This window comes from Castor canadensis, chromosome 11 (genome assembly GCF_047511655.1).
Source record: "Castor canadensis chromosome 11, mCasCan1.hap1v2, whole genome shotgun sequence".
Classification (NCBI taxonomy): domain Eukaryota; kingdom Metazoa; phylum Chordata; class Mammalia; order Rodentia; family Castoridae; genus Castor; species Castor canadensis.
The window spans coordinates 20,327,687-20,354,778 of NC_133396.1; the positions used below are offsets into that span (position 1 = coordinate 20,327,687).

A 27,092-nucleotide genomic window follows, 5' to 3' on the forward strand; every position below is an offset into this window, starting at 1 on the left:
GAGGCACACACCTGTTTTTACCCTGTATATCCTTCCCAGTCACTACCACCCACCCGGATCGAGCTCCATCCCCGCGTCACAAAGTCCTTTTTGCAATCAAAATTTGTCACGACAAAGTTGCTCTTCTCTGGACAGACTTCCCTTGGAGGACAGCTGGGGTGGGGGAAGCATCACATTCCCGACCTCACCTTCCACCCGGAGGGGCCTAGGTTTGGAAGTGCCAGGAAAAGAAGCAAGGGATGGCAAGACCCGGCTTTAGGACCCAGGGGCTACGGAAAAAGACAAAACTTTTTTTTTTTTTCTTTTTGGGAGTCCACTCAGACTTCTCATCTTTCCCGAACCTCCCTCCCGGCGGTGGTGGGGGTTGGGGGTAGGGGGAATCCGGAGATCTTTGCGGCGCATTCTTGGAACTCTAAACTCTCAGCCTGGCCCCCTTCTCCAGTTCCACCCTCTCCAGCCCCGGCCGGCTTAGTCTCCCCAGCCCCCATTCCACGTAGACCGGCCAGGGCGGGAGTGGGGAAGAAGGACAGGAAGAGGGGGAGCCAACTCTGGGAGGAGGGGGGAGGAGGGTGGCGGCTGTGTCTCCCTCCTTCGCCCTCACTGCCGGCGATCTCGCTCTGGGCACCATGTTCCCCGCAGTGTCTCACACCCTGCGCCGGCTCCCCTTGCTGCATTGGCTGCTGCTACTGCTTCAAGCTTTGGAGAGGGGGCTGGGCCGTGCCAGCCCGGCTGGGGCCCCCCTGGAAGATGTGGTAATCGAGAGGTACCACATCCCCAGAGCCTGTCCACGCGAAGTGCAGATGGGGGATTTTGTTCGCTACCACTACAATGGCACGTTCGAGGACGGGAAGAAGTTTGACTCCAGGTAATGGGGTTGGGCGCCTCCAGACTTAACCACCTCCAGACTTAACTACCTCTTCCCCCAGCCCTGCTCCCCCTTTTAGACTTAGCATCCTGGTACTCACTTTCATGATCCTGTAGCCCCAAACAGCACCGTGGAGGGAGGGTTCCCAGACATCCATCTCCCCAAAGATGACTCTGTCCCGAGTTCCAAATCTTCACCTTTGGAAAGAACCCCCAACCCCAGATTCTTTCACACAAGCTCCAACATTCCCAAAGTGCTTGATAATCCAGGTGAACTGCTCCATTTACCTACCACTGCATTATTTAAGACTAAAGGAGGGGGACACCCTGGTCTACAGTGTTGGGGGAAAGGGGATGGTGCCTGCCGCATGTGAACCTTGGGGTGTTCCTTTATCCTGTGACCCCCTACTTTTCTTCCCACCCTGGCTCCTTGTCTGGTTCCACCCATGTGCCTTTGTGATTAGAGAAGAGGGAATAAACCTTTTTTTGGAGGGGGTGGGGATAAAGCAGGGTAGGCATTATAAGACAGGAGGATGGATCTAGGGGTAGGGCACAGATTGATGCCATGGCTGTCTGTCCACGTGTCACAGGTCTGACATGACACCCCAGAAGGTTTTTACGCCTCCCTCCAAGGCGTCTCCATTTTTAACTCAAGCTTCTGGTCTGTCCCAGGCCTTTCATTTGCTTGGCAAGTTCACTTGGTTGGTGGAGGCAGGGCAGGGCTGTGTGCCAGCCTCAGGGGCAAACTTTTGGCCCCATCACTGCAAGAAGTCACCCCTTGCTCGCGCCTGTTATCTTAACCACTCAGGAGGCAGAGATGAGGAGGATCATGGTTCAAAGCTTCAAAGCCAGCCCAAACAAATAGTTCATGAGACCCTGTCTCGAAAAAAAAAAAAAATCACAAAAAAGGGCTGGTGGAGTGGCTCAAGGTGTAGTTCAACCCCCAGTACTGAGTACTGAGTTCAAACCCCAGGACTGCAAAAAAATAAAAAATAAAAAAAAGGGCTGGCAGAAATGGTTCAAGTGGTAAAGAAGTCACTCCTCTTAGAACCTTGCTTAAAACATACACTCAGCCCACAGTCAATTAACGACCATGTCTTTGGAGGCAGGCAGTACACTGGGCAAGAACTGGATCTGCAGAGCCCAAGACCTTGGTTCAAATCCAAGGTAAAGCTTTACTTTCTTTACCTGAAACATGGAGCTAAGAACAGTACCTACTCCTAAGGCTGATATTAAGACTAACAAGGTGGCGAATGACTGGCCTTCTACAGAGCCTTCAGGCCCTTGTGGGTTCAAGGAACATTAGTCTTGACCTTGGGGAGAACCATAGCCCTGATGAGTTTAACTTGCAGAAACTTTGTGCACAGCTTGGGTCTTCACAATGGCACTGTGAAGAATCAGGCCAAACATAAAACCTGCCCAGTGGGCAAAGCAAGGTATATGCAGTAAGTAGGAGCTCAGCCTGGAGCCCTTGACCGCTAGGAGTGGAGTTGCAGCTGGGAATTGGTGGTTGTCTTCCCTGGTGGGGACTTCCTGGGGGCCTAGCTGCTGCTAAATTCTTAAGTGTTCAGCCTAGAAACCTTTCTTAGCCCATGCCTTCTTCAGTCAAAATAAAGTCTTCCATCCTCCCGTCTGAAAGCAGGTAATAGCCATGCCAAGTTTGCTTCTATTTATTTATCTATTTTGGCCATACTGGTGTTTGAACTCAGAGCCTTGAGATTGCTAGGCTGGCACTCTACCACTTGAACCACTCCTCCAGCCCTTTTTGCCTTAGATAGTTTTCAAATGGGGTCTCGTGTTTATGCCCAGGCTGGTCTAGGCTATGATCCTCCTATTTATGTTCCTTATGTAGCTGGGATTATAGGACTTGCCACCATGCCCAGCTTTTATTGCCTGAGATGGGGGGGAGGGGGCTTGCTAACTTTTTGCCCAAGCTAGCCTTGAACTGCAGTCCTCTGGATCTCATACTCCCAAGTAGGTAGGATTACGGTCATGAGCCACTAGGGCAGCACGTCTCGGCAGTTTTAGAATAGGCCTTTCCAAATTTGAAAAGAGTCCCCCATCTCTGCCTCTGGCCTACTCTGCTTTCCCTGCTTTCCTGGAAGAACAGATGGTACAGTGGCAAAATTATGGGCCTCGGATCTCAACAAACCACATATTAACTGAGACTGTGGTAAGGTGCTTAGTCTCCAAGGTCTCAATGTTTTCTCATAAGAAAAATAAAACAACAAAGAAAAAAAAAAAAGAAAACAGAGCTGGGGAGCTCAGTGGGAGCTCAGTGGTAGAGCACTTGCTAGTACGCATGAGGTCCTAGAGAAGAAGGGGGGAGGCAGCAAGGGAAGGAGGAAGGAAGGAAAGAAGATAAATGAAAAGAACCATGACCACCTTACAGGGGAGAGAATTTAGTAAGACAATAAAGTACCAAGCATTTAATCTGGCATATAGTAAATGCTCAATAAATGCTCCTTTGCTAGAGTAAACTTTTTTTTTTTTTTTTTTTAGCAGTACTGGGGTTTGAACTCAAGGCCTCATGCTTGCTAGATAGGCACTCTACCACTTGAGTCACTCCATCAGCATAAATGTTCCTTTGCCCTCTGAGCTATTCTTACCACTCTTGCTGTCAACAAACAGAAGCAGCAGACTGGCCTGTACCCCATCCACGTTCCAGGGGAATAAAAACCCCCCTCCTCAGGGACTTCCCTCTTGTAACAATCCATCCTTTTAAGGCTGGTATCAGGCCTGGCCCAGCAGGGATTAGAAGAGTTGGTGAGGAGCATGTGTGTATCCACTTGTGCACAGGGAGGTGGCATTATATGTACACACACGCCTGTGCCTATATGAGATGAGCAGAGGAAATCGTGTGACTGTGTGCACCCTCGCCTGTGCACACCTGAGGCCAGTGTATCCCTCTGTCCCTTCCTCCCCCCAGCTATGACCGCAGCACCTTGGCGGCCATCGTGGTGGGTGTGGGTCGCCTCATCACTGGCATGGACCGAGGCCTCATGGGCATGTGTGTCAACGAGCGACGACGCCTCATTGTGCCTCCCCACCTGGGCTATGGCAGCATCGGTGTGGGTGAGAAGGCTGGGACACAGGCATGGTGGCAGAGGCAGAATCAGGGACCCCAGGGTCAGAAAGCTGAAGCTCAGAGCCACAGAGTATCTTGGCCAAGGTCACACTGCACAATCTGATTAGTGGTGACTCTGTGGCCAGCATTTTGGTCTCCTGCGTCTAGGGTAAGAAGAGAGGGTGCTGAGACCCTGGGTGGGATCACAGCTTGGCTAGGAAGGAGCGGAAATGGGAGGGGGTTAGCAGGGCTCTCACACTCCCACCCCACCCCCCACAACCCTAGGGTTGCCACAAACTGCTGCTCTGCCCACAGCGGGGCTCATTCCCCCAGATGCCACCCTGTACTTTGACGTGGTCCTGCTGGATGTGTGGAACAAGGCAGACACGGTGCAGGTGAGCATCCTGCTGCGTCCACCCCACTGTCTCCGCATGGTGCAGGACAGCGACTTTGTCCGCTACCACTACAATGGCACCTTGCTGGATGGCACGGCCTTTGACAGCAGGTAGGGGCCCGGGGGGGACTGGAGCAGAGGGAGGGGCACCCAGGGCCCATCCTGCCTTGCCCACCTCCAGCAACACCACCTCTGCCTCACTCTTTGCAGCTACAGTAGGGATGGCACTTACGACACCTACGTTGGCTCTGGTTGGCTGATTAAGGGCATGGACCAGGGGCTTCTAGGCATGTGTCCTGGAGAGAGAAGGAAGATCATCATCCCTCCTTTCCTGGCCTATGGCGAGAAAGGATATGGTAAGGGCAGGCAGACTCATAGGACTATTCTCCGGAAGAGGGAAAACCAGGGTTCCACGTACAGTTGTTCAGGTTGTATACAGCACAAGGGCAGGGCTGGTGGAGTAGCTCAAGTGGTAAGAGCACCTGCCCAGCACAAGGGCATCCAGCCAAGAAGGCAAGTCGGAATTCAAATCTAGCCTTTGGTGATTGTCTTACTAAGGGGTGCTTTATTCTGATTCATACAAAAGCTCAGTATAGACTGATGGTAGCCCTGGGAAAAACCCCAGCTCAGGCCTGAGAGGAGGAGCAAGAAATAGGGCTGTGGATGGGAAAGAGGGGCTCTGGAGAACAGAGCAGGCCTTTTTGCGTGGCGCCCACTTAGGCCTTCCTAAGCCTTGGTTTGCTCCCTCCTTGTATGGTTCAGGCCCTATCTCCTCCCCAGGGACTGTGATCCCCTCGCAGGCTTCCCTGGTCTTCCATGTCCTACTGATTGATGTCCACAACCCGAAGGACACTGTCCAGGTAGAGACGCTGGAGCTACCCCTAGGCTGTGTCCGGAAAGCCGCAGCTGGGGACTTCATGCGTTACCACTACAACGGCTCCTTGATGGACGGCACCCTCTTTGATTCCAGGTCAGGGGCATCCTGAGGAGAGAGGATGGGGGTTGGGGGGCTGCTCTGAGCTGTCTGTAAGGGGAAGGGCCCCTGTGACTTCTTCCCTGGCCCTCCCCACCTTGTTTTGCAGCTACTCACGCAACCACACCTACAATACCTATGTCGGGCAGGGCTACATCATCCCCGGAATGGACCAGGGGCTGCAGGGCGCGTGCATAGGAGAGCACCGGAGGATCACTGTCCCCCCACACCTAGGCTATGGGGAGAACGGAACTGGTAGGGTTGTTCCCAAACACACCCAGTCCCCATGGTACTGCAGCTTCTACCGACCCTCTCATGACAACAGTACATTTGCTTTATGTCCAGGCATCCTGTCCTACTCCTGCCACATGGACACTATCTCTTTCCTCCAGGGCAATCCCTGCTCCTGCTCCTATAGTGGAGAAGGGCAGCCAGCATCTGGGGACAGAGGGTGGTCATGGAAGAACAGACCTGAACACAGCGGGGAAAGTAAAGAGGCCCAAATTTGAGGCCTTGGGAGCCTCAGATCCTTATTCATCAACAGCATGAGTCACGGAGAGCCTGCAAAATGATGAGGATTGCCCTCCTGCCCCACTCACCCCAACATCAGGATATGGGAGGCAGTGACTGGACAAACAGACGCTGTCCTGTCCTAGAATCCCCAGGGTGAGGAAGGGCTGTCTGGTCTGGGTCCCACCTAGAGCCCTAGCTGACCCCCACCCTCACCCCGCCTCAGGAGACAAGATCCCTGGCTCTGCGGTGCTCATCTTCAACGTACACATCATTGACTTCCACAACCCTGCGGATCCAGTGCAAATTGAGACGCTGTCCCGGCCCCCTGAGACCTGCAATGAGACCACCAAACCTGGGGACTTCATTCGCTACCACTACAACTGCTCTCTGCTGGATGGCACCAAGCTCTTCTCCTCGTGGGTCCAGGGGAGGGCCAGGGCTGGGCAGGTGGGTGGGCACAGGTGTGAGCGACCTACTAACAGCACTCCAGACCCAGCTCCTCTCTCTCTGTCCCTAGAGTCTGTTGCTTCCCCGAGATTTGTGACTCCGAAGGGAAGAGAAGGTGGGGCTGGAGTAGGGGAATGTTTACATGTTATGAGGGACAACTGAAGCAGGGAGAGGAGCCCTCAGGGCCACAGGAGGGGCAGTGGCAAGATGAGAAGGGACCCTATGTCTCCACTCTTGGGCCTCTGCATTACTGGTGGGTGGGCTCTAGTGAGAGTGCCTCTGGAATTGGGGGCTTGTCTGGGCCCACCTGGAGGAGAGTGGGGTGTGAACTGGCAGGGGACTAGGATTGGTGATGATCTGCAAATCATTTCTCCCCAAGCCATGACTATGGGGACCCCCAAGAGGCCACCCTGGGAGCCAACAAAGTGATCGAAGGCCTGGACACAGGCCTGCAGGGGATGTGTGTGGGAGAGAGGCGGCAACTCATCGTGCCCCCACACCTAGCGCATGGGGAGAGCGGAGGTGAGAGGCAGAGACACAGATCCAACTGGAGTTCCATCCCTTTTGTCCCTACCTGTCTCAGGCATGGATGGCTGGTGGGAGGGTGGTTCTGTAAACATCCCATGCCTCACTCTCCAGCCCCCAGCCAGAGAAACTGAAGCGCACCGGAAGGCTGCAAAGCCAGGCCCACTCCCTGCCTCAATAAGACCCTTCTCTACTTCCCTTCTTCCTCCCTCTCTCCAGCCCGGGGTGTCCCTGGCAGTGCTGTGCTGCTGTTTGAGGTGGAACTGGTATCCCGGGAGGACGGACTGCCCACAGGCTATCTGTTTGTGTGGCACCAGGACCCTCCCACAAATCTATTTGAAGACATGGACCTCAACAAGAATGGAGAGGTTCCCTTAGAAGAGGTGGGTTAGGAGCTCAGTCACAGCACCCTCATTAGGAAGCTAGCGTACATGATGCATGTAGCGAGCGTGCAGGGCACACCCACCCTCCTGCCACCCACCCTGCAGCCCGTATGCTGAGCCACACACCTTCCCTTCTTTGCCCTGCCTTTCCTTCCTACCCATATGCAGCCTGTTGCCCCACCTGGCTGTCACTGATCTGACTGGCCCCAGGCCACAGCCTCCCTGCACTAACACTGTCTTCTCTCAGGCCTTAACTGAGTTGGGTGGGAAGTAGGCTGGTCGGGATTAAAAACACACGCTTGGTCTCCACCTGGGGCCCTTCCCATGGTCATTCACAGCTGCTCCACCACCACGACTCACGCCCTGTCCTCCCTTGGCTCTCTCCTTCCCCAGTTCTCCTCCTTCCTCAAGGCTCAAGTGAATGAGGGCAAAGGACGCCTCTTGCCTGGGCAGGACCCCGAGAAAATCATAGGGGACATGTTCAAGAACCAGGACCGCAACCAGGATGGCAAGATCACAGCCGAGGAGCTCAAGCTGAAATCTGATGAAGACCAGGAACGGGTCCATGAGGAGCTCTGAGGGCAGGGAGCCTGGGCCTGGCCTCAGATACTAAGGCCCTCTGCTAGGGGGCACAGTGGCAGTGGAACTAGCCTGCCCCAAGTCCCTAGCCTTCTGCTGGGATAACTCTGGGAGCCATGGGGACAATGTCAGGGGAGACTGCCCGGCCTTCCCACCAGCCCTGGATTACAGTCCGCAGAGCAGGCCTCTTTGCCACTTTTCTCTTCCAACTCCAAATCCTTAAGATACTTGGAGCTACAAAGCCAATTGGGGGGCAGTGGTGGTGATATCTGGGATTGGCTAGAACCATTGCTGGAACCACATCCGCACCTCCCATTCACATCACTAAATTCCTAGCAAGGCCGAGATCCTCATTTCCTGATTTCCACAAACTGCCCTGTTTGTAATGTCCCTCACCATCCCTGCCCCAAAACCCCATTCCATGGTCATGGCAGCTCCCTGGGACATGAATCAGACCTGGGAGGTCTTACAACCTCCTTCCTCAGCTCTGCTTGGCTCCTAGGGAAGGGATGGCCCCAGGAGGGCAACCCTGCCACACCAGTCAGCTGGCCCTTCTCACTCCTCACCCAGGCACTGGAGGTCAGGGCTGGGCTCTGCATAGCCTTTCATCCTTAAAGAAGGTTCCTTTCTTTAAGGAACCACAGAAGAAAAGCTGTGTGAGGAAACCTGCTTAGATGGGCTTTAGGGCTATGAAAATATTGGCATTTGGTGTTAATTTGGAGCTGAAGGGTGGGTGGCAGGGAGGTGGGCAGACCTCTGGACACTCAAAAAGCTAAACTGGTGTTTGATCCCTTTCTCCTTTGTGTCAATAAAAGGTTAAACCACAGGCCTCAGGAGGTAGTCTTTAAGCAGCCAGGGTCTGTGTGGCAAGGACTTCTTTTTTTTTTTGGAGACAGGGTATCACTATGTAGTTCAGACGGGCTTTGAACACACTATGTAATTGTGTTCCGACTAGCCTTGAACTTGAAATCCTGTCTCCACCTCCCAGGTGCTGGGATTACAGGTGTGAAACACCACACCCAGCATGGCTAGTTCTTTTTCTTTTTTGGCAGCTTGGCAGCACTGGGGCCTCACACTTACTAGGCAGGAGCTCTTACTACTTGAGCCACTCCACCACTGACCATCCAAGTCAACAGAGAGAGGAGGGACAGCTGATAATGTAAGATACTAGTGCCTAAATTACTTCTGTCTCACTCTGCACATGATCCCGCAGGGTCCCAATCTCAAGCACCTTTCAGGACGTCTATTTTGGTGACCCTTGGCCAAAAAAACAGGAGAAAGGAGCCAAGGACATCAGGAAAAATCCACTCCTGAATGGATCCCCTTGGGAATACTTAATAAGGAGGCTCTCAGACAGTGTCACCTCAATCCAACTGATCCCAACTGAATTTCATCTCTGATGGCTGCATCAGAATTATCTCACCTCATTCCAGGTCAGAATCATAGCCTCCTAACCCCACCCACCCTCCCTCATCAGCACAGACCCACCCAGGCTGTACTCAGATGGCTTCTGCGCTGCTTCACTATGGTTCTCAAACTTTGAAGCCCAGAGGCTTCTCGGAGGTTCCTGTGTGTGTCCAGGGCCAAGAGGTTAGGCTCTCCCCCACTTGCCCCTAACCCACTTACACACACCCTAAATCAGAACAGCTTTGTCTTTTCATTTGTTACCTTTACTCTTTTTACACATTATATATTTCTGAAGTATAGCTTCCCATGTTTACAAAAAAAAATTTTGTTTTTCCTCTTTTGGTATTCTGGGATGGAATCCAGGAACTCGCACATGCTAGGCAAGTGCTCTACCACTGAGCTACATTCCCAGCCCTAAAAAAATTTTTAAAAAGAATCCCTGAATTGGATGACCATAGAATGGTGACATGCTGTGGTCCACAGTTCATCTTGAACCATACTTACTGGCCTGGGCCTACCTCAAACCTCTGGTAACCAGGAAGAAGGCAAAGGCATGGGGGGAGGAGAAGGCAGGGAGGGGAGGGCCACCAGCTCTGGGCCACCCTGCACTTTTCTCTGCTCACAGCACAGTGGTACCGTGGGGAGGCGCTCTTCCTCCTCATGCCTGCAGTCTGGCAGAGGCCTGCGCCCTTAGGTGCCCTGCATCTCCATGTGGTCCCCCTGGCTCAGGATATACTGCAGCAGCCCGTTGACCACGTCCAGTGTCTCGTCCTTCTCCAAGACAATGTCATAGGAATCCATATAGCACTCCCGCTGTTCCTCCACCTGCCCAGGGAAGGAGAATGAGAGTCCCCAAAATGCCCTGCCCTGGGTCTCCTGCTCTGAAGCATGGTGGAGCTGGGCGCAGCAAGCAGGACTCCCCAGCTCCCTTGTGAATGCCCGAGTTCAAGGTTACAGAGACCTATCTTTTGGAGACACAAATGGGCAGGCAGGAGAGGGACACAGGCTACCACAATTAACCCCCTTAGTCAGTGTCAAAAAGACAGTGACAAGGCTTAAAAACAAAAGCCTAGGTGCTGGTAAACTCACTGGTAGAGCACTTACCTAGCATGGGCAAGGCTCTGGGTTTGATCCCCAGCACCAAAAAAGACAAAAAGAAAGAAAAGAAAAGGCCAGATATGATCTCTGACCTATTCAGGCTGAATTTTCATTATGGCTCAAGCATCTGGCAGAGTCCAGTCCCTGATGGTAGAGATGAAGCACTCTGGTAGCTTCCATGCCTGACTCTGTACTTTGTACTTTTAGGACCACGCTATTCCATCCCTCTAGTCTCTGGTCTGTTCTTGCTATTTTTCCTTCTCTAACCTATAACCCCACATTCTGAATATCAGCACCTCCCCTCCCAGTCATGCTTCGTAGATATGACTTAGGAAGACTGGTTTTCAGCCCCACTGCTCCCTAAACTATGGGATTTGGAGTGTTACTTCACCTCCTTACCTCACTTTCCTTATCTATCAAATGAGGGTAAAAGTCACTACTGAAAGGATCGCTGTAAGAATTAAATGGGTGGAGGTCTGTGACATGCTTAGCACGGAGCCTGACACGTGGTGAGCACATCATAGAAGCGATGATGACAGGCCACCAGCCTACCATCCAGGCCATGTGGTAGAGCACACAGTAGTAATCGCTCGACATTTCCTATGAGATTGCATGCTCTGAAAAACTATGGCTGTGTCTCACCCCTGTTGATCTAGCCATGTAAGGTATTCAAGAGCAACTGTTGACAGGAATTCCCACGAAGACAGGAAGCGCTAGCCTCTGCCTACCTTGTCATTTAGGAATCCAATCTTGAGAATGTTCTGCACCCCAGGAATCCCATCAGCCATAGTGAGGTCCCCCATGGAATCTCCAAGCAGGAGGATGTTGGTTTTGCCCTGAAGCTGCTGGAAGTAACTGGAGTTCTCACACACACAGCTGTTCTTGTTGTACGTGTGGATGAGCTGGCCCTTGAATCCCTGTAGGAAACCCTAAACCACCCAGAAAAAGAGAGACAGCAGGGCTGTAAGGAATCTGCTCTCTGTCACAGAGGAAAAGGAGTTCTGAAAGCCATAAATAATACCGAAACTTCACATAGACTAAAGTAGGGGCTGGCCAACCATGGGCCCATGGGCCACATTTGCCCTCAATTTGTTTTTCCTTTATTCTTTTGGCCTGGATTTGTAAACGAACTTTTTCTGGACCACAGCACACTCATTATCTGTTTACAAACTGACTATGGCTGCACTGGGCACTAACAGTGAAGTTCAAGAGGCCACAAAGCCTAAAATTCTTACTGTCTGGCCTCAGAGGGAAGGTGGGTGCGTCCTCCTTTAAACAAACAGGGGTCATTAAATATTACCGATAATCTCTTCTGGTGGAAGCATGGTAAATAGCGCTGTTCATTTGGGCTGGGGGTGGAGCTCAGTAGTAGAGCACTTGACTAGCATGCACCAGGCCCTGGGTCCATCCCCAGCACTCCTTGGTGGGGGAAGGGTGGAGAGTGCCACTGAGGTCCCAGGTGTGTTAGCACTCCGTTGTGGACCACATCCTAACCACAATCAGAGTGATAAAAATTCTGCTATTGGTTTTAAGAGGAAGGAGTGGGAACACAGAATGGCCCATCTCTGGCTCTAGAAAAAGAAATCAAAGTCTAAGCCTTTCAACACCCGGGAATGCACAGGACCCACAATAGTGACCCAGGGCTGGACTGACCCATAAACTAGGTCCCCACGGCAAGAGAGCTGACTATTGGCCAGATACCAAAGAGAAGGTCCTTTGAAAGTAACCCATAAATCCACACACATGCTAGTCCCAGCTTCTTGGGAGGCCGAGATAGGAGGACTGCTTGAACCCAGGAATTGAGGGCCAGCCTGGGCAACACAGCAAGACTCTGGCTCGAAACAGAGTAACCCATAAATGCCCACCCAAGAACAAAGAAAACCAGTACGCCTCCCTCGCTCTCTCCCAGGTGAGGGGTCAAGTGCAGAGTAAAGCCCACAGACTGGCGGGCCCCGCTGCTCTCCCTTCCCAGCCTGGATGAGATGTGCCTCACGTCTTCACTGAAGTCCATGTAGTTAGACACAATGTGGATGTTAGGGTGGAGCACTTTCATCTGTCGGATAATTTCTTCCAGGATGTCTCCAATGCCGGCAGAAAAGATGAAAAGAGGAATGTTGTTATGATAGAGTGTGTTGAAGAATATCTTATACCCCTCCCTGCAAAGAGAAGAAAGAATTCTAAAAAGACACTGCTTTTCCTATCTTTTTTTTTTTTTTTTTTTCTTAGATGGGACTGGGGTTTGAACTCAGGACTTTGTGCTCACTTGAGCCACACCTCCAATCCATTTTGCTCTGGTTATTTTGAAGATGGGATCTTCAAACTGTTTGTCCAGACTGGCCTGGAACTGTGATCCTCCTGACCTCAGGCTCCCAAGGAGGTAGGAATACAGGTGTGAGCCATCAGCCATCAGCACCCAGCACTACTGTTCTTTATTCCTACTTGGGCTAGGTATTTAAAATTTTTTTCTATTTTGCTTTTATTTTTGTTTTTTGAGGCAAAGTCTCACAGTGTAGCCCAGGCTGGCTTCAGACTCTTGATCCTTCTGCCTCAGTCTCCCAACTGCTAGGAAAAAATTTCTTTAAAAAAACATAACAAAAAAACATTTAAAATGAAGGTATATGGGGACTGGGGACTTGACTTAAGTGGTAGAGCGTCTGCTTAGCAAGTGTGAGGCCCTGAGTTCAAACCTCAGTTCTGCCAAAACAAATATAAATAAACAAATAAAACTGAAGTATACAACATGCACAGTTAGTTATTAAAGTGTGCCAATCTTCAGCGCTCAGCTCAATTTTCATGTGTGTATACACTGACGTCACTACTAACCAGATCAAGGTTCCTTCATTTTGACTTTATGTTACCATTTGTTAGCTCAGGCTGCTCTTGAGCTTCATATAAATGGAGTCATACAGAATGTGTTCTTTTGTAGGAGACAAATGGCTCCAGCTTATTTTGCTCAGTATAATGTCTGTGATTTATACATGGTTTTTCCCCCAGTGTACTGGGGATTGAACCCAGGGCCTCATGCTGCTAGGCAAGTGCTCTACCATTTGAGCTATACCTCTAGTTTTTGGTTTTGAGATAGGGTCTCTATCTGGCCTTGAACCCATAATACTTCTGCTTAGGTCTCCCCATGTTTTGCACTTGATGTGTAATTCATTCTTGTCATTGCTATGTAGTAGTATTATTCCATCATGTAAATATGCTACAACTGACCTAAGCCAGGACACCTGAGATGTTTCCAGATTTCAGTTTCTATGAGCAAACCCTATGCACGCAGTGGTGGCCGTATGCACTTACTGCTCTCGGGCATTTACCTAGGAGATGAACTGTGGAAGAGGAAGGGAGGCACCTGCCTTCTGTCACTGTTCATACAACCAGGCAGTTCTCTTGGGATACCTTTGATAGGGTTCTCCACATCTACCTTGGGCTGCACACATCTCTACTCTCTTGCCTTTCCAGGAGTTAGCCTCTCTTCTCAATAAGGATACATAACCTAAGGGCAGGCACCTATGTGGGTCTTCCTCTAAACCTCTCTCCCTCCTCCAGGAAAGAAGGCTCCAGCACAGAGGGGCTCTGTTAAGGCTGCTGCTGATCAATGGTCCTGGCCTAGCCAGCTCCCATGTTTGGGTAAAGAACACCAGTCATTCAGAGGGACCCCAAAACTCTTTACCAGTTTGAAAAATGAGCTGGACATGGGAGATAAAGCCTGCCCATTCTGCACTGCATCTCCCGGCAGCAGGTGGCTCTTGGGGTTGGGCTCTCCAGCCACCAACTACACTGTCCTCCCTAGCTTCCTTTGTATGCATGAAACCGTTTCAGACTTTTTCTCCCCAGTACTAGGGATGGAACCCAGTGCCTCACATATCTACCTCTGAGCTACACCCCCAGCCCACAAGACAATTTTAAATAGCTGGGCATCCTAGGCTCACTCCTATAATCCTAACTACTCAGGAGGCAGAGATCAGAAGGATCACAGTTCAAAGCTAGCCTGGGCAAATAGTTTGCAAGACTCCAGACAAAAAAGGACAGGCGTAATGGCTCACGTGACAGAGCACCTGCCTAGCAAGCCTGAGTTTGAGTTCAAACCCAGCATTATCCCCATTCAAAAAGAACAGTTTCAAATAGTCCGAGGGAAGTGCTTCCAGAGAAGTTCACCTGAGCATTGCAGTGGACTCTCCGACCACCTGTGCTAGCTGAGACTTCTGAATCCTCTGCTGACACAAAAGGTTGTGCGCCTTGGTCCACCTAGGAGCAGATAGCCATGAACCCCAAATTCCAATCACCTAGAGAAGCAAGTGTCCCTTCCCTTGTCCCCTCTGGTAGCACCAATGAGGGGCAGAGGGTAGGTACATCCTTTTCTACAGAGTCATATCCTGAAGGACTTTGCCATCAACCAGAGTTGGCTAAGGAAATCAAAGCGCTTATGACTTCTCTCCCCCATGAGCCCTGGTTTCTAAACAGGTTGCTATAGTATGAATGTGTCTCCCAAAGTTTATGCACTGGAAACTGGATCCCAATGCAGAGGGACTAGGAGGTGGGGCCTAATGGGAGGTATTGGGTATAGATTGATGCCATTATCACAGGAGTTGGTTGTTATAAAAGGCAAAGTTCATCCCTCTCTTTCTTGCCCTCTCTTTTTTCTTTTTTCTTTTTTGTGGTATAGGGGTTTGAACTCAGGGCCTACACCTTGAGCCACTCCACCAGCCTTTTTTTGTGATGGATTTTTTTGAGATCCTCCTGATCTCTGTCTCCTGAGTAGCTAGGATTATAGGCATGAGCCACCAGTGCCCAGCTCTTGCCCTCATTTGAGATCACACAACATGAGAGCCCTTCACCAGATGCTGGTCCCTTGATCTTGGGCTTCCCACCCTCCAGAACCACAAGACAAGAAATTTCTGTTTGTTATAAGTTACCCAGTCTGTGGTATTCTCTTACAGCAGCACAAAATGGACCATGTGGACAGTTTGTTCTAATAGCTGGGTGAGTGGCATTGTTAGTTAAGCCCTCAGAAAGATAAGGGAGCCTGTCAACTCACGGAAGCTCTGGAAAAACATGCACGGCCCAGCCCACTCCATCCTCAGGGAACAGGAGTACTTCCTCGCCAGCATCACTTACCACTCCACCATATGTGGCAACTTTTCTTTGATAGGCCGGTGTGGGTCAATCTCAATGGGGTAATAGTGGTGAAAGAGTGCCGCGAGCTGGGACAGTCACACGAAAAGCCATTAGTATACATCAGGTTTCCACCTGCAAAGTCTTACAGCTCAGAGTAAGAGGAAAAACTAGAGGTTGCAACTTACTACAAGAGAGTATTCATTTTCTCCAAGTTTTCATTTGGGGACACATCGGTGTATAAGACTCAAATTTCTTCTCTTGTTCTCATCTACTGCTCACAATTACTTATTTGATAAAGTCCAGACTTTATCAGACATTCATTCCTCTGCATTTGCCCTGAGAGTGAGGTCTAAGAATTAGCAATGTGATCCAGGCATGGTGATGCATACCTACAATCCCAGCACTCAGGAGGCTGAGGCAGGAGGATCGCGATTGAGGTCAGTCTGGACTACATAGGAAGACTCTGTTTAAAAAAAAAAAAAAAAGAAAAGGTACCAGGCACTGGTGGCTCATGCTTGTAATCCTAGCTACCTGGGAGTCTGAGATCAGGAAGATCACAGTTCCAGGCCAATTGTGGCAAATAGTTCCCAAGGCCCCATCTTCAAAATAACCAGAGCAAAACTGACTAGAGATGAGGTTCATATAATAAAGTGCCTGCTTTTACAAGCAGGAAGAACTGAGTTCAAACACCAGTCCCACCAGAAAAAAAAGAAAAGAAAAAAAAAGTCATACACATATGCAACAAAAAGACAAAAAACATGAAAGTAGGGCTGGGGATGATGCAGATCAGTGGTACAGTGCTTGCCTAGTATGTATGAGGCCCTGAGTTTGAGCCCTAGCGCTGCATGGACTTCCTCTGGCTAAGGTTTCCTTCCACACACCAGGACTTTTGAGACTCTAGGGCAGCTACTTCAAGGATCATGTGTTACATGAGTAACACATGGGCAGTAAGAGTGCCCAGTAAAAACGAAAACTGACAGAGTAAAGCACTTTAGCTGAGCACCAGTGGCTCAGCTTGTAATCCTAGCTACTCAGGAGACAAGAAGTCAGGAGGATCGTGGTTCAAAGTCAACCAGGGCAAATCGTTCTCAACACTCTATCTCGAAAAAAACCATCACACAAAAAAGGCTGGTGGAGTGACTCAAGGTGTAGGCCCTAAGTTCAAACCCTAGTACTGGAAAAAATAAACTGCAAAAAAAAAAGAATTTTAATAAACCTGGCATTAGTGGCTTGTACCTACAATCTTAGCTACTTGGGAAGATGAGATTGGGAGGATCTTGGTTTGAGGCCTGCCTGGGCAAATAGTTTTCAAGACCCTATCTCCAAGATAACCAGAGCAAAAGGCACTGAAGGGGTGGTCAAGTGGTAGAATGTCCGTAAGCATAAAGCCCTGAGTTCAAACCTCAGTCCCACAAAAAAAAAAAAAAAAAAAAGAATCACCAAAAAGAAGAATGTGAATAACCATACTGTGGGTGTGGTTCAAATGGTACCACACCTTGTACTTCCTGCCTGGCAAGTACTGAGTTCAAGCCCTACTGTCAACAAAAAAAATTCTTAATAATCACATGGTCTCAGAACTATTACGTGTTCAAATGAAGTCTCTACCCATTTGTCTGAAAAACGATTACACAGTAACCTTGCAGGGGAGAGGAAAGGGGGGTGGTGGTGGGGCGGGGGAGAAATGGCCCAAATAATGTATGCACATATGAATAAATGAATAAAACAAAACAAAAAAAATTACACAGTAACAAAGGCTTCTAAAATGTATTAAGACTCTCAGTGTTAGCTGGGGATGTAACTCAGTTGATAGACGGCCTGGTGTGCATGAGGCTCTAGGTTCAATCCCAACCATGTACCTGAATAAGATTCTCAATGTGCATGTGTTTTTTGGAATGTAAGAATGTTTTTCTAAACGTATACTAGAACTCAAAAAAAAAAATGTAATTTTTAAAAATAAAAAAGAGGAGTCTAGGGATGTCGTTCAGAGGTACAGCAAATGCTTAGTAATTTCGAGGCCCTGGGTTCAATCTTCAGCACCAAAAAATTTTTTAAAAAACTGGAAAGATTGACCCGTATGAGAGACCAACAGACCAGACAATGTGCAATTTTTGTGAATAATGAAGTGGAATTAAATGATATAGTTATTTACCCACAAAGCTATAAAAGTATGTACCATGGCTCTGTTCTGGTAAGAGGAGGGGGTACTGATGGGAACAGCCTGGAGCAAGGTGAAGCCAATGACCAAGGCTCTAGAGGTACTGTCACCATATGTGTACACATCTTATGGAAACGGGGGTTACATATGTATTGACATTAACTCAGAAATTTCTTGGGATCTATTGCCTTACCAAGAAAGTTGTATCATCAAGGAGAAAGCATAATACAGCCAAAAGAGTTTGGGATAGAATTAATCTAAGCAAAAACTCAGCTGTTTGAATTTAGGTTAGACATACAACCTCTCCAAACACCTATTTTCTCCTCTGTTAAATGGAGGCAATAACTCCATGTTCTGGAGTTGCAGAAGGGTTCAATAGCATAACATCCAAGTCTCTTACAAACCTGATAGCTAACAGTAAGCACAATGTCCATATTCTAATCATCAACCATCATGCCTCAGACTTGTGTCCAGACTAGACCCTCCTGAGCTACTGATGATTTTAAAAAGATAGGAACTTTCTAAGATCTGTGCTGGAAACTTTGGTTCCAAGCAGGAACCATCTACAGTAGCCATTTCTGAGGAAAGAAGGGACGTGACCCACCTCTTTTCGACACTCCTCACTGATGATCTTGCTGTTATCCAGAATATCTGGAAAAATATAAAACTCCTTTTTGTTTGCCCCTTAGAAGATGTCCTCTTGACAAATCCAGCAAGGCAAGCTAGGATGTGACTTACTGTAGGAAGAAGGGCATCTCTTTCCATTATATGCAAACCTGCTCAAGGTCATGTCAAAATCAGAAATCACCTAAGAGGCAAAAAGAGAGATGATGGAACTTTCTCCAGTGGCCCTGTCTCGGCCAGTCTAAGTGGCCCAGGGACCACCTGGGGACAAAACTCTCCGGGCATAAGGAAAGGACAGAGAGGGGCCAGGAAAGAAGTGATCCTGGTTAGGAAAGCCCCAGTGATTGAGGGGGTGTGCGGGGGTGGTCTTGGGGGGTGAGGCTTGGGGGGGTGGTACTGGGCGCCGGACGCGGGGGGGAGGGGAGTGTGGGAGATTGTGGGGTGAGGCTCCAATTGGCATCCCTCCAATGCATAGAGCTCTTCCTAATGTGTCCCCACCTTTAGGGCCATCTCTGTATCTTCAATTTCTTGGGGAGCCCGCAGGCCTGGGACTTTCCAGGTGTGTTTTCTTGAGAGGTAGCGGCGTGACCATATTGAAAACCTCGAAATCTTGGTTTTTAGGACAGCGGGCTCTCTCCCAAGGTGAACCACCTCGCTGGCCTTCAGGACGCTGGTCATGTCCTCCAGAGCGAGGCGGGAAGGCCGCTGGGCAGGCACCCTCCCGCTGTCCCGCCCCGGTCGGTCCCCCTCTCCCCGGTACCTGCAGCCGGTCTCCCCCGCCCCGGCGGAGAGCGCCCACGATCTCCTGCACCCGCTGGGGCTGCCGCATCAGGACCGTGGCCTTCATCAGGGTGCCCACCTGTCGCGAGATCCAGGACAATCGCTGACCCCCGTGCCGCGCCGAGCCCCGGGTTACACGGCCTCGTGGCGCCGCGAGGAGCTCTGGGCCCTCCGTCCGCCCGACGCCCTCCTCCGCCTCACCTCGTCCGCCATCTCTAGAGTGGCCCGGTGCAAGGCTCCGAGGACCGCGACCGCACTGCGCAGGCGTCGCCAGCCGCCCGCCAGGCAGGACAGGGAGCTGGCGCTGGGCGCGGGCTGGAGAAACTCGTGGCGGTTCTATTGTGAGCAGGAGGGGCAGGGCCCCAAGGCACCGGTGACGCACGTGGGCCAGGCAGGCCTGGCGCCTTGCGTGCCCGCCTGCCGTGCAGCTCCTTCTGGCTCAAAAACGCTAGCAACAGTGGCCATGTAGGTCCTGAGTTCAAACCCCAGCACAGCCAAAACAAAAAAGTGGTTATTTCAGAGCTGGGGCTCAGTGGTAGAGTGCTTGACTAACAAGTGTGAACACCCATCTCTGGCAACTGAGGAGAGAGGGAGTGAGGGAGGAAGGAAAGGAGGAAGGAAGGAGGGAGGAAGGGAGGAAGGAAGGTCGGAAGGAATTCATTCCAGTATTTTTTAGGTTGAGGATACATCCAGGAGGTGCATCCTTAGCTGGGTCCCTTCTCACCATCATCACAGAAGAACAGTGAGCTACCCACACATCCAGGGGATTGGAAGATCCTAGACAGCTGGACAGTGTGAGATTTAAATCAGCTTGGCTTCTCCCGCTGCCCCTGATGACTTGGAGTTCCTTGAACTCTCTGTGGGAAGCACCAGGGAACTGTGGATGTTGCAGGGGTGTGGACCCAGGCAACCTGAAGAGGGCAACAGGAAGTAGAATCAATAAAAGCTCTACTGTGGTGTCAGTGGTCACAATTCTGCTGTGGGTCAGAGGACACAGAGGTGTAGTGTGTGGTTTTCTGTCTGGGATGTCATTGGGGGAGGGGAGAGGAAGGAGCAGGGACTGGAGCGAATTCCAGAATCCGAGAGCACAATCCTGAGCGTGATCTCACTGCAGGCACAGGATTCTGGAACTTGGGCTGCCCATGGGCCCTATATGAAAGATGTAGTAGGGAAAAGGAGCGACAGCTGGCTAAAGGGGCCCCCCCACAACCCTCCCCGACACCCCAGGAGAGCAGCCTCTCTCCGCTGGTCCCAGGGTGCCATGGAGATGGAGAGCACGGCGGCCTCCACACGGTTCCACCAGCCTCACATGGAGAGGAAGATGAGTGCGATGACCTGTGAGATCTTCAATGAGCTTCGGCTAGAGGGCAAGCTCTGTGATGTGGTCATCAAAGTCAATGGCTTTGAGTTCAATGCCCACAAGAACATCCTCTGTAGCTGCAGTTCCTACTTTAGGTACAACAGGGTACTGAACTAAGCCAAGGGGGAACTGGCTTCCTCTTGAGACCTTTTGATCCATTTTCTGTTTCCCATTCACCGTAGGGAACTCTGGGCTCCCGTAGCCTGGTTCCATTGTCTTCTGAAGAGGCACAACTGGGACAGAGCCTCTTTTCTCTGATTTTCATCTGGACTTCAATTTCTGGTGGGCCAGGTGCTTTCTTCTTTGATCCTAACCCAAATCAACCTTTGGTGGACACCTATACTGGATTTCCTACTTATACTCAAAAGACAATACTACTGTTGTGTCCCTTCTGCTCCTGTCCCAGTAGAGAGCATTTGAAACAGGGTGCTAAATTAACAAGCATGGAGGGGAGGGGAAGGAGATGAAGGACAAGTACCCAGGATGTTCTTATCAGAAGAAAGAGGGGAGTTTGGGGCAAACTATGCAATCCAGGAAGTGGAAGGGCTATGTTGTTTATGAGCTGAAAATGTCTGCAAAGTCAATTCCAATGAAGATTTGATAAATGTGTCTCACCTGTTGCTAAAAACTCTCATTCATCTAGACCCTAGAGCAGGGTCCACAAAAAGACCAGATAGTAAATACTTTAAGCTATATAGGCCACGTAATTCCTGTAGCAACTCCTTAGCTCTGTGAACAGAGAGAGCAGCCACAGGACTAAGTGAGGGGCTGTGGCAGTGTCCCAATAAAATTATTTATGGACACTGAAAAATTCGATTTAATTTTAGGGTGCCACAAAATAGTCTTTTGATTCCCGCCCCCCCAGCCACTTCAAAACGTAAAACAGCACCACACTGTCCTTATCTTGTAGGCAGTATGGTAGGCTGCATTTGGCATAGGGTTTTCAGACTTCTGCTCCTGAAGAAGAATCTCTAAGCCCATATTCCTTACACCTTTTAGAAAAAAGAACAAAGGCCAGACACTGGTAATCCTAGCTGCTGAGAAGGCAGAGATCAGGAGGATCATGGCTAGAAACCAGCCTGGGCAAATAGTTTGGGAGACCCTATCTCAAAAAAAAAAACCAACACAAAACAAGGCTGGTAGAGTGGCACAAGTGGAAGAGCGTCTGCCTAGTGCAAGCCTAGCAAGTGTGAGGCCCTGAGTTCAAACCCCAGTACTGCAAAAAAAAAAAAAAAGGAACAAAAGTGTATACTAGGGCAGGGATTCTGTCCTATTAAATACCTAGAAAAGTACCTAGTTATACAGTAGGAATCCACTGCACAGTTGTGGAATGGCAGTCATTCGATTATTCAATTTTTTTTTTTTTGTGGTACTGGGGTTTGAACTCAGGACCTACTAAACCTTAAGCCACTCCACTAGCCCTTTTTTTGTGATGGTTTTTTTCAAGATAGGGTCTTGTGAACTATTTGCCCAGGCTGGCTTCAAATCGCAATCCTCCTGATCTCTGCCTCCTGAGTAGCTAGTCATCATAAATTATTGATTTATTGAGTGCCTATTTTGTGACAGGTACTATTCTGGGTACTGGAAAGAAAACAATGAATAAAGAGGTAAACATTCCTGATCTCATGAAGCTTAACTTCTAGTAGGGAGAACAGGCATTGAGTGAGTGAAATATCTGTCAGATGATAAGTGCTATGGAAAAACAAAAGGAAGATAGGAAGTAGTAATTTTAAATAGGATTGTCGAGAAGGCCTTGCTGATAAGATGACATTTGAACAAAAAGACCTCAAGGGGGAGAGGGTATGAAAATATACAGGTCTGGGGGATCCTTCCAGGCAGAGGAAAGAGCAAGTACAAAGGTAGAATTACCTCTGGTGCTCAAAGAACAGCAAGGAGGCCAGTAGGGCTGGAACAGAAAGAGAGGGTTGGAGGGGAAGGTGGGAGCAGAAAGGGCAAAGAGATTCAGATCTCAGAGGGCTTTTGTAGTTCCTGGTAAGAACTTTGTATTTCACTCTGAATAAGAGGGAAATCAATGGAAGGGCATTTTGTCTGTGTGTGTGTGTGTGTGTGTGTGTATGTTTGGTTTTATTTTTTGACAGTACTGGGGTTTGAAGTCAGGGTCTCATACTTGCTAAGCAGGCTCTCTATCACTTGAGTCACTTCAGTAGCCCCCTGATCTCTGCCTCCAAAGTAGCTAGGATTATAGGCGTGAACCATTGGCGTCTGACTTCTATCCCCATTTTTGTAACTCAGAATTCATAGGCTGTCACTCTGGGACTGGAGGGGTGGCTCAAGTAGTGCCTGCCTGTGATCAATCTGGCTGCTGGGCTAAGACTATAAACACTAGACGGTCAAGGGCAGAAGCGGATAATCTCAGCTAGAGATGGTGGTGGCTTGGATCAAGGAAGTAGCAATAAAAGAGGCAAAAAGTGATCAGATTCTGAATACGTGTTGATTGTTATTTATTTAAGTTTATCCTTAAGCTTAATTTTCTTTAAGGAAGAATATAGTGGGTAATGGGTTAAAACAGAAAAGACCTGGGTTTTCCCATTCTAGATCTCAATTTCTCCATCCAAAAACTAGAAAAAAGACCTAGTTATCATGAAGTGAGAGTGAGCAAGTCAAACTTCCTGGAAAGGTTCTCTTCTTGCCCAGTATATAAAGCACTTGTTTGTATCCCACTTCCTCAGACCAATTTATTTCCAACATATTCACCATGCACCATTTGTAAAACATCCTCCTCAAGAAGAAAAGGAAGTGTGGGAGTAGGACATGGACCAGAGAGAAAGGTTTCCATGGCTGCTAGTTTCTTTCTTTTTTTCCAGAGCTTTGTTTACAAGTGGCTGGAACAACACTGAGAAGAAGGTTTACAACATTCCTGGCATTTCCCCTGACATGATGAAGCTAATTATTGAGTATGCCTATACACGGACCGTGCCTATCACCCCGGACAATGTGGAGAAGCTGCTGGCTGCTGCAGATCAATTTAATATCATGGGTATTGTTAGGGGTTGCTGTGAGTTCCTCAAGTCGGAGCTGTGTTTGGATAATTGTATTGGCATCTGCAAGTTCACAGACTACTACTACTGCCCTGAGCTGAGGCAGAAGGCCTACATGTTCATACTGCACAACTTCGAGGAGATGGTGAAAGTCTCAGCAGAGTTTCTGGAGCTCTCAGTCACTGAACTTAAGGATATCATTGAGAAAGATGAGCTCAATGTCAAACAGGAAGATGCTGTGTTTGAAGCCATTTTAAAGTGGATTTCTCATGACCCCCAAAACAGGAAACAGCACATTTCAGTTTTGCTTCCTAAGGTCAAGTTTAGTTATTCTTTGCAAATGCTTACTTGCTCACTCTATTTTTTTTTCTTTTGGTGGGACTGGGGTTTGAACTCAGGGCTTTGCACAGGCAAAGCAGATGCTCTGCCGTTTGAACTACACCCCTGTCCATTTTGCTCTGGCTATTTATTTTTATTTTTTTTTTTTGACGGTACTGGGGTTTGAACTCAGGGTCTCATGCTTGCTAGGCAGGTGCTCTACCACTTTAGCCACTCTGAAGGCTTGCTCTGGTTATTTTGGAGGTGGGGTTTCACAAACCATTTGCTGGGGCTGGCCTTGAATTGCGATCCTCAAGTTTCCCAAGTAGCTAGTGCTAATTGCTCATTCTCTCTCTCTCTTTTTTTTTTTTTTTGCCATACTGGAGCTTGAACTCAGAGCCTACACCTTGAGCCACTCACTCCACCAGTCCTTTTTTTGTGATGGGTTTTTTTGAAATAGGATCTCAAGAACTATTTGCCTTGGCTGGCTTCAAACTGCGATCCTCCTGATCTGTCTCCTGAGTAGCTAGGATTACAGGCATGTACCATTGGTGCCTGGCTACTTGCTCATTCTTGATTCATTTATACTAGAGGGATTGTCCCTAAGAGCCACATACAGATTTCTGACAGATACCAGAGCTGCATTTACATATACTAACATAGAAGGCATCTCCTACTATTCTCTGGAATTTGGCAATTTTCTTTTCCCTTGGCATTGCTAGTTCCTTCTGTTGAAGTTATATTCTTTGACCAAAATTCTCCTTGGTGGTGGGAGGTGGTCTTCCAAAGAATTCTAAAAGGTCTTTTCACCGTTTTTCCATTCAATGAGTTCCCCACACCCAAGATACAAATTGGACTAGACACCAAATCATGAGGATTGTACATAATTGTAGCCAGTTGGTGCTAATTAGTGATATTTTACATATGTGGATATATTTTATTCTGAAAAATTACCACAACTTCTTTTGGTCTAATAGCACTGTCCAGTGACCAAGGAATACATAGTTCTCTTAATCCCTCAGGTGTCTCTATCTCACTCATTCTTAAGCAGCTATGTATAGACCACCTTCCAAAAACAAATATTTAAACTATGAGTTACACATTTAAAAAAACAAACCAAAATATTCCCAGCAATCCAAAGACAGACTATAAGACAAGAGTTAAGGCCTCAGAACTTGCAGGTACCTCGGCTCACCTGAATGACTGTCTGTATTTTCTTCTTAGGTTCGCCTGGCCCTAATGCATGCTGAGTACTTCATGAATAACGTTAAGATGAACGACTATGTTAAAGACAGTGAGGAATGCAAGCCAGTCATCATTAATGCCCTAAAGGCCATGTACGACCTAAACATGAATGGACCCTCCAATTCTGATTTCACCAACCCACTCACCAGACCCCGCCTGCCCTATGCAATCCTATTTGCAATTGGTGGCTGGAGTGGTGGAAGCCCCACCAATGCCATCGAGGCATATGATGCTCGTGCAGACAGATGGGTGAATGTCACTTGTGAGGAAGAGAGTCCTCGTGCCTACCATGGGGCAGCCTATTTGAAAGGCTATGTTTATATCATTGGGGGGTTTGATAGTGTAGACTACTTCAATAGTGTTAAGCGTTTTGACCCAGTGAAGAAAACTTGGCACCAAGTGGCCCCGATGCACTCCAGACGTTGCTATGTCAGTGTGACGGTCCTCAGCAATTTCATTTACGCCATGGGAGGATTTGATGGCTATGTGCGCCTCAACACTGCCGAACGTTATGAGCCTGAGACCAATCAATGGACGCTCATTGCCCCCATGCACGAGCAGAGGAGTGACGCAAGCGCCACAACACTCTATGGGAAGGTAAAGAACCAGAGTGGGAGGGGAAGTAGAAAAGATCAGCATGGAAATGAAACTGTTCTTCCTTTTGGGGGGGAGGCTGGCAAGCAAAATGGCTTTCAATACAAACTCTGCAGGACATTCGTATTCAGTATCCACAGGAGACTTGGTCCAGGACCCACTGTGGACACCAAAATCCAGATGCTCAAGTCCGTTATATAAAAGGGTGTATACGCAAATAACCCATGCACATCTTCCTGTATATTTCAGATCATCTTTAGATTGCTTCTAATACCTAATGGCATATAAATAGTTTAGAGAATAAGAAAAAGTATAAACATTTTCAGTACAAGTTTTTCTCCCAGTATTTTCAATCTCTGGTTGAATCCATGGATGTAGAACCTGAGATACAGTGTGGTCTCATTGTGCTGTTTCAAAAGTGACTATTAGTAACTTTTACTTATTAAAAAGTAATGCATGGGCTGGGAAAGGCCTGTAATTCTAGCTAATTGTGAGGCTGAAATCAGGAAGATCACATTTTGAGGCCAGCCTGGGGAAATAGTTTGTGAGACCCCATCTCCAAAATAACCAAACCAAAATAGATTGAAGGTGTGGAACAAGCAGTAAAATGCCTGCTTTGCAAGCTCACAGTCCTGAATCCAAACCCCAGTCCTACCAAAAAACAAAGGGATCCACGCACATGAGAAAAATACTGAGATTATACTGTAGCATTGTGTCCTCCCTGCCACACACATCCGCTTTCTACTTCCCAGACTTCCCAGAGTACAACTGTAACAATCATGAATTCTCTTCACTCAGGTCTACATATGTGGTGGGTTTAACGGAAATGAATGCCTGTTTACAGCAGAAGTGTACAACACCGAGAGTAATCAGTGGACAGTCATAGCACCCATGAGAAGCAGGAGGAGTGGAATAGGTGTAATTGCTTATGGGGAACATGTATACGCGGTGAGTTTATCTTGGAGATTTTCTAGTTTTTCTGTTAGCAAACAGGGTTAGGCTACCATCAGTAAGCACTTTTAAAGAGGGAGGCATGAGATCACTGGTTCTCCCCAAGGGTTTCCTCTGTGAACAGAAGCAATGGTTAGCAGTCAACCATGTTTCTTTTGCTGTTCACAGGTAGGTGGCTTTGATGGAGCTAATCGACTTAGGAGCGCGGAAGCCTACAGCCCAGTGGCCAATACTTGGCGCACAATCCCCACTATGTTTAATCCTCGTAGCAATTTTGGCATCGAGGTGGTGGACGACCTCTTGTTTGTGGTGGGTGGCTTTAATGGCTTTACCACCACCTTTAATGTTGAGTGTTACGATGAAAAGACCGACGAGTGGTATGATGCTCATGACATGAGCATATACCGCAGTGCTTTGAGCTGCTGTGTGGTACCAGGGCTGGCCAATGTTGGGGAATATGCAGCTAGACGGGACAACTTCACAGGATTAGCACTGCGAGATGAAGTAAAGTATTCCGCTTCAACAAGTACCCTACCTGTATGAGCCTCTTCGTTTAGCTAATAAAAAGTCTAAGCAATAAGAATTAATTCTTTTCTTAAATAAATACAGTGTTTAAACTTGTAAGAGTACTGGAAAATGTTCAACTTAAGGGAAGCAAGGGTTGGATGAATGAGGGAGTAAGGAAGAAGCAATTCCATTCA

General features: G+C 48.6%; 3 protein-coding genes across 11 annotated transcripts; 2 read left to right on the forward strand and 1 right to left on the reverse strand.

The window, feature by feature from the left end:
- The first annotated feature begins 318 nt into the window (after positions 1–318).
- Fkbp10 (FKBP prolyl isomerase 10) lies at positions 319–8,571 on the forward strand. Of its 6 annotated transcripts, none has more exons than XM_074045727.1 (11): positions 319–865; positions 3,794–3,939; positions 4,217–4,436; positions 4,536–4,681; positions 5,088–5,295; positions 5,408–5,553; positions 6,035–6,227; positions 6,329–6,373; positions 6,638–6,780; positions 7,003–7,166; positions 7,560–8,571. In XM_074045727.1, exons 1-11 carry the CDS (start codon positions 627–629, stop codon positions 7,743–7,745), a joined length of 1,836 nt encoding a protein of 611 aa, XP_073901828.1. In that variant the 5' UTR covers positions 319–626; the 3' UTR covers positions 7,746–8,571. The 6 variants fall into 6 exon arrangements, with proteins under 6 accessions (XP_073901828.1, XP_073901829.1, XP_073901830.1 ...); XM_074045728.1 differs by having other exon boundaries at positions 321–865; positions 5,106–5,295; XM_074045729.1 differs by having other exon boundaries at positions 322–865; positions 4,247–4,436.
- Positions 5,170–19,267, reverse strand: Nt5c3b (5'-nucleotidase, cytosolic IIIB). 4 transcript variants are annotated; one of them, XR_012438562.1, is made up of 10 exons: positions 19,126–19,267; positions 18,905–19,003; positions 18,259–18,328; positions 18,125–18,171; positions 15,366–15,451; positions 14,406–14,495; positions 12,244–12,406; positions 10,979–11,179; positions 9,789–9,977; positions 5,172–5,307 (listed from the first exon to the last, which is right to left on the reverse strand). XR_012438562.1 is itself a non-coding variant. In XM_074045733.1 (9 exons), exons 1-9 carry the CDS (start codon positions 19,135–19,137, stop codon positions 5,254–5,256), a joined length of 822 nt encoding a protein of 273 aa, XP_073901834.1. In that variant the 5' UTR covers positions 19,138–19,267; the 3' UTR covers positions 5,170–5,253. The 4 variants fall into 4 exon arrangements, 3 of the variants coding, with proteins under 3 accessions (XP_073901834.1, XP_020034074.2, XP_020034075.2); XM_074045733.1 differs by lacking the exon at positions 9,789–9,977 and having other exon boundaries at positions 5,170–5,307; XM_020178485.2 differs by lacking the exon at positions 5,172–5,307 and having other exon boundaries at positions 9,394–9,977.
- Positions 19,268–20,185: 918 nt separating this feature from the next.
- Klhl10 (kelch like family member 10) lies at positions 20,186–26,934 on the forward strand. The gene is made up of 5 exons (XM_020178512.2): positions 20,186–20,379; positions 23,110–23,599; positions 24,826–25,443; positions 26,239–26,388; positions 26,560–26,934. The coding sequence occupies exons 1-5, from the start codon at positions 20,186–20,188 to the stop codon at positions 26,932–26,934; spliced, it is 1,827 nt and encodes a 608-aa protein (XP_020034101.2).
- Positions 26,935–27,092: the final 158 nt, after the last annotated feature.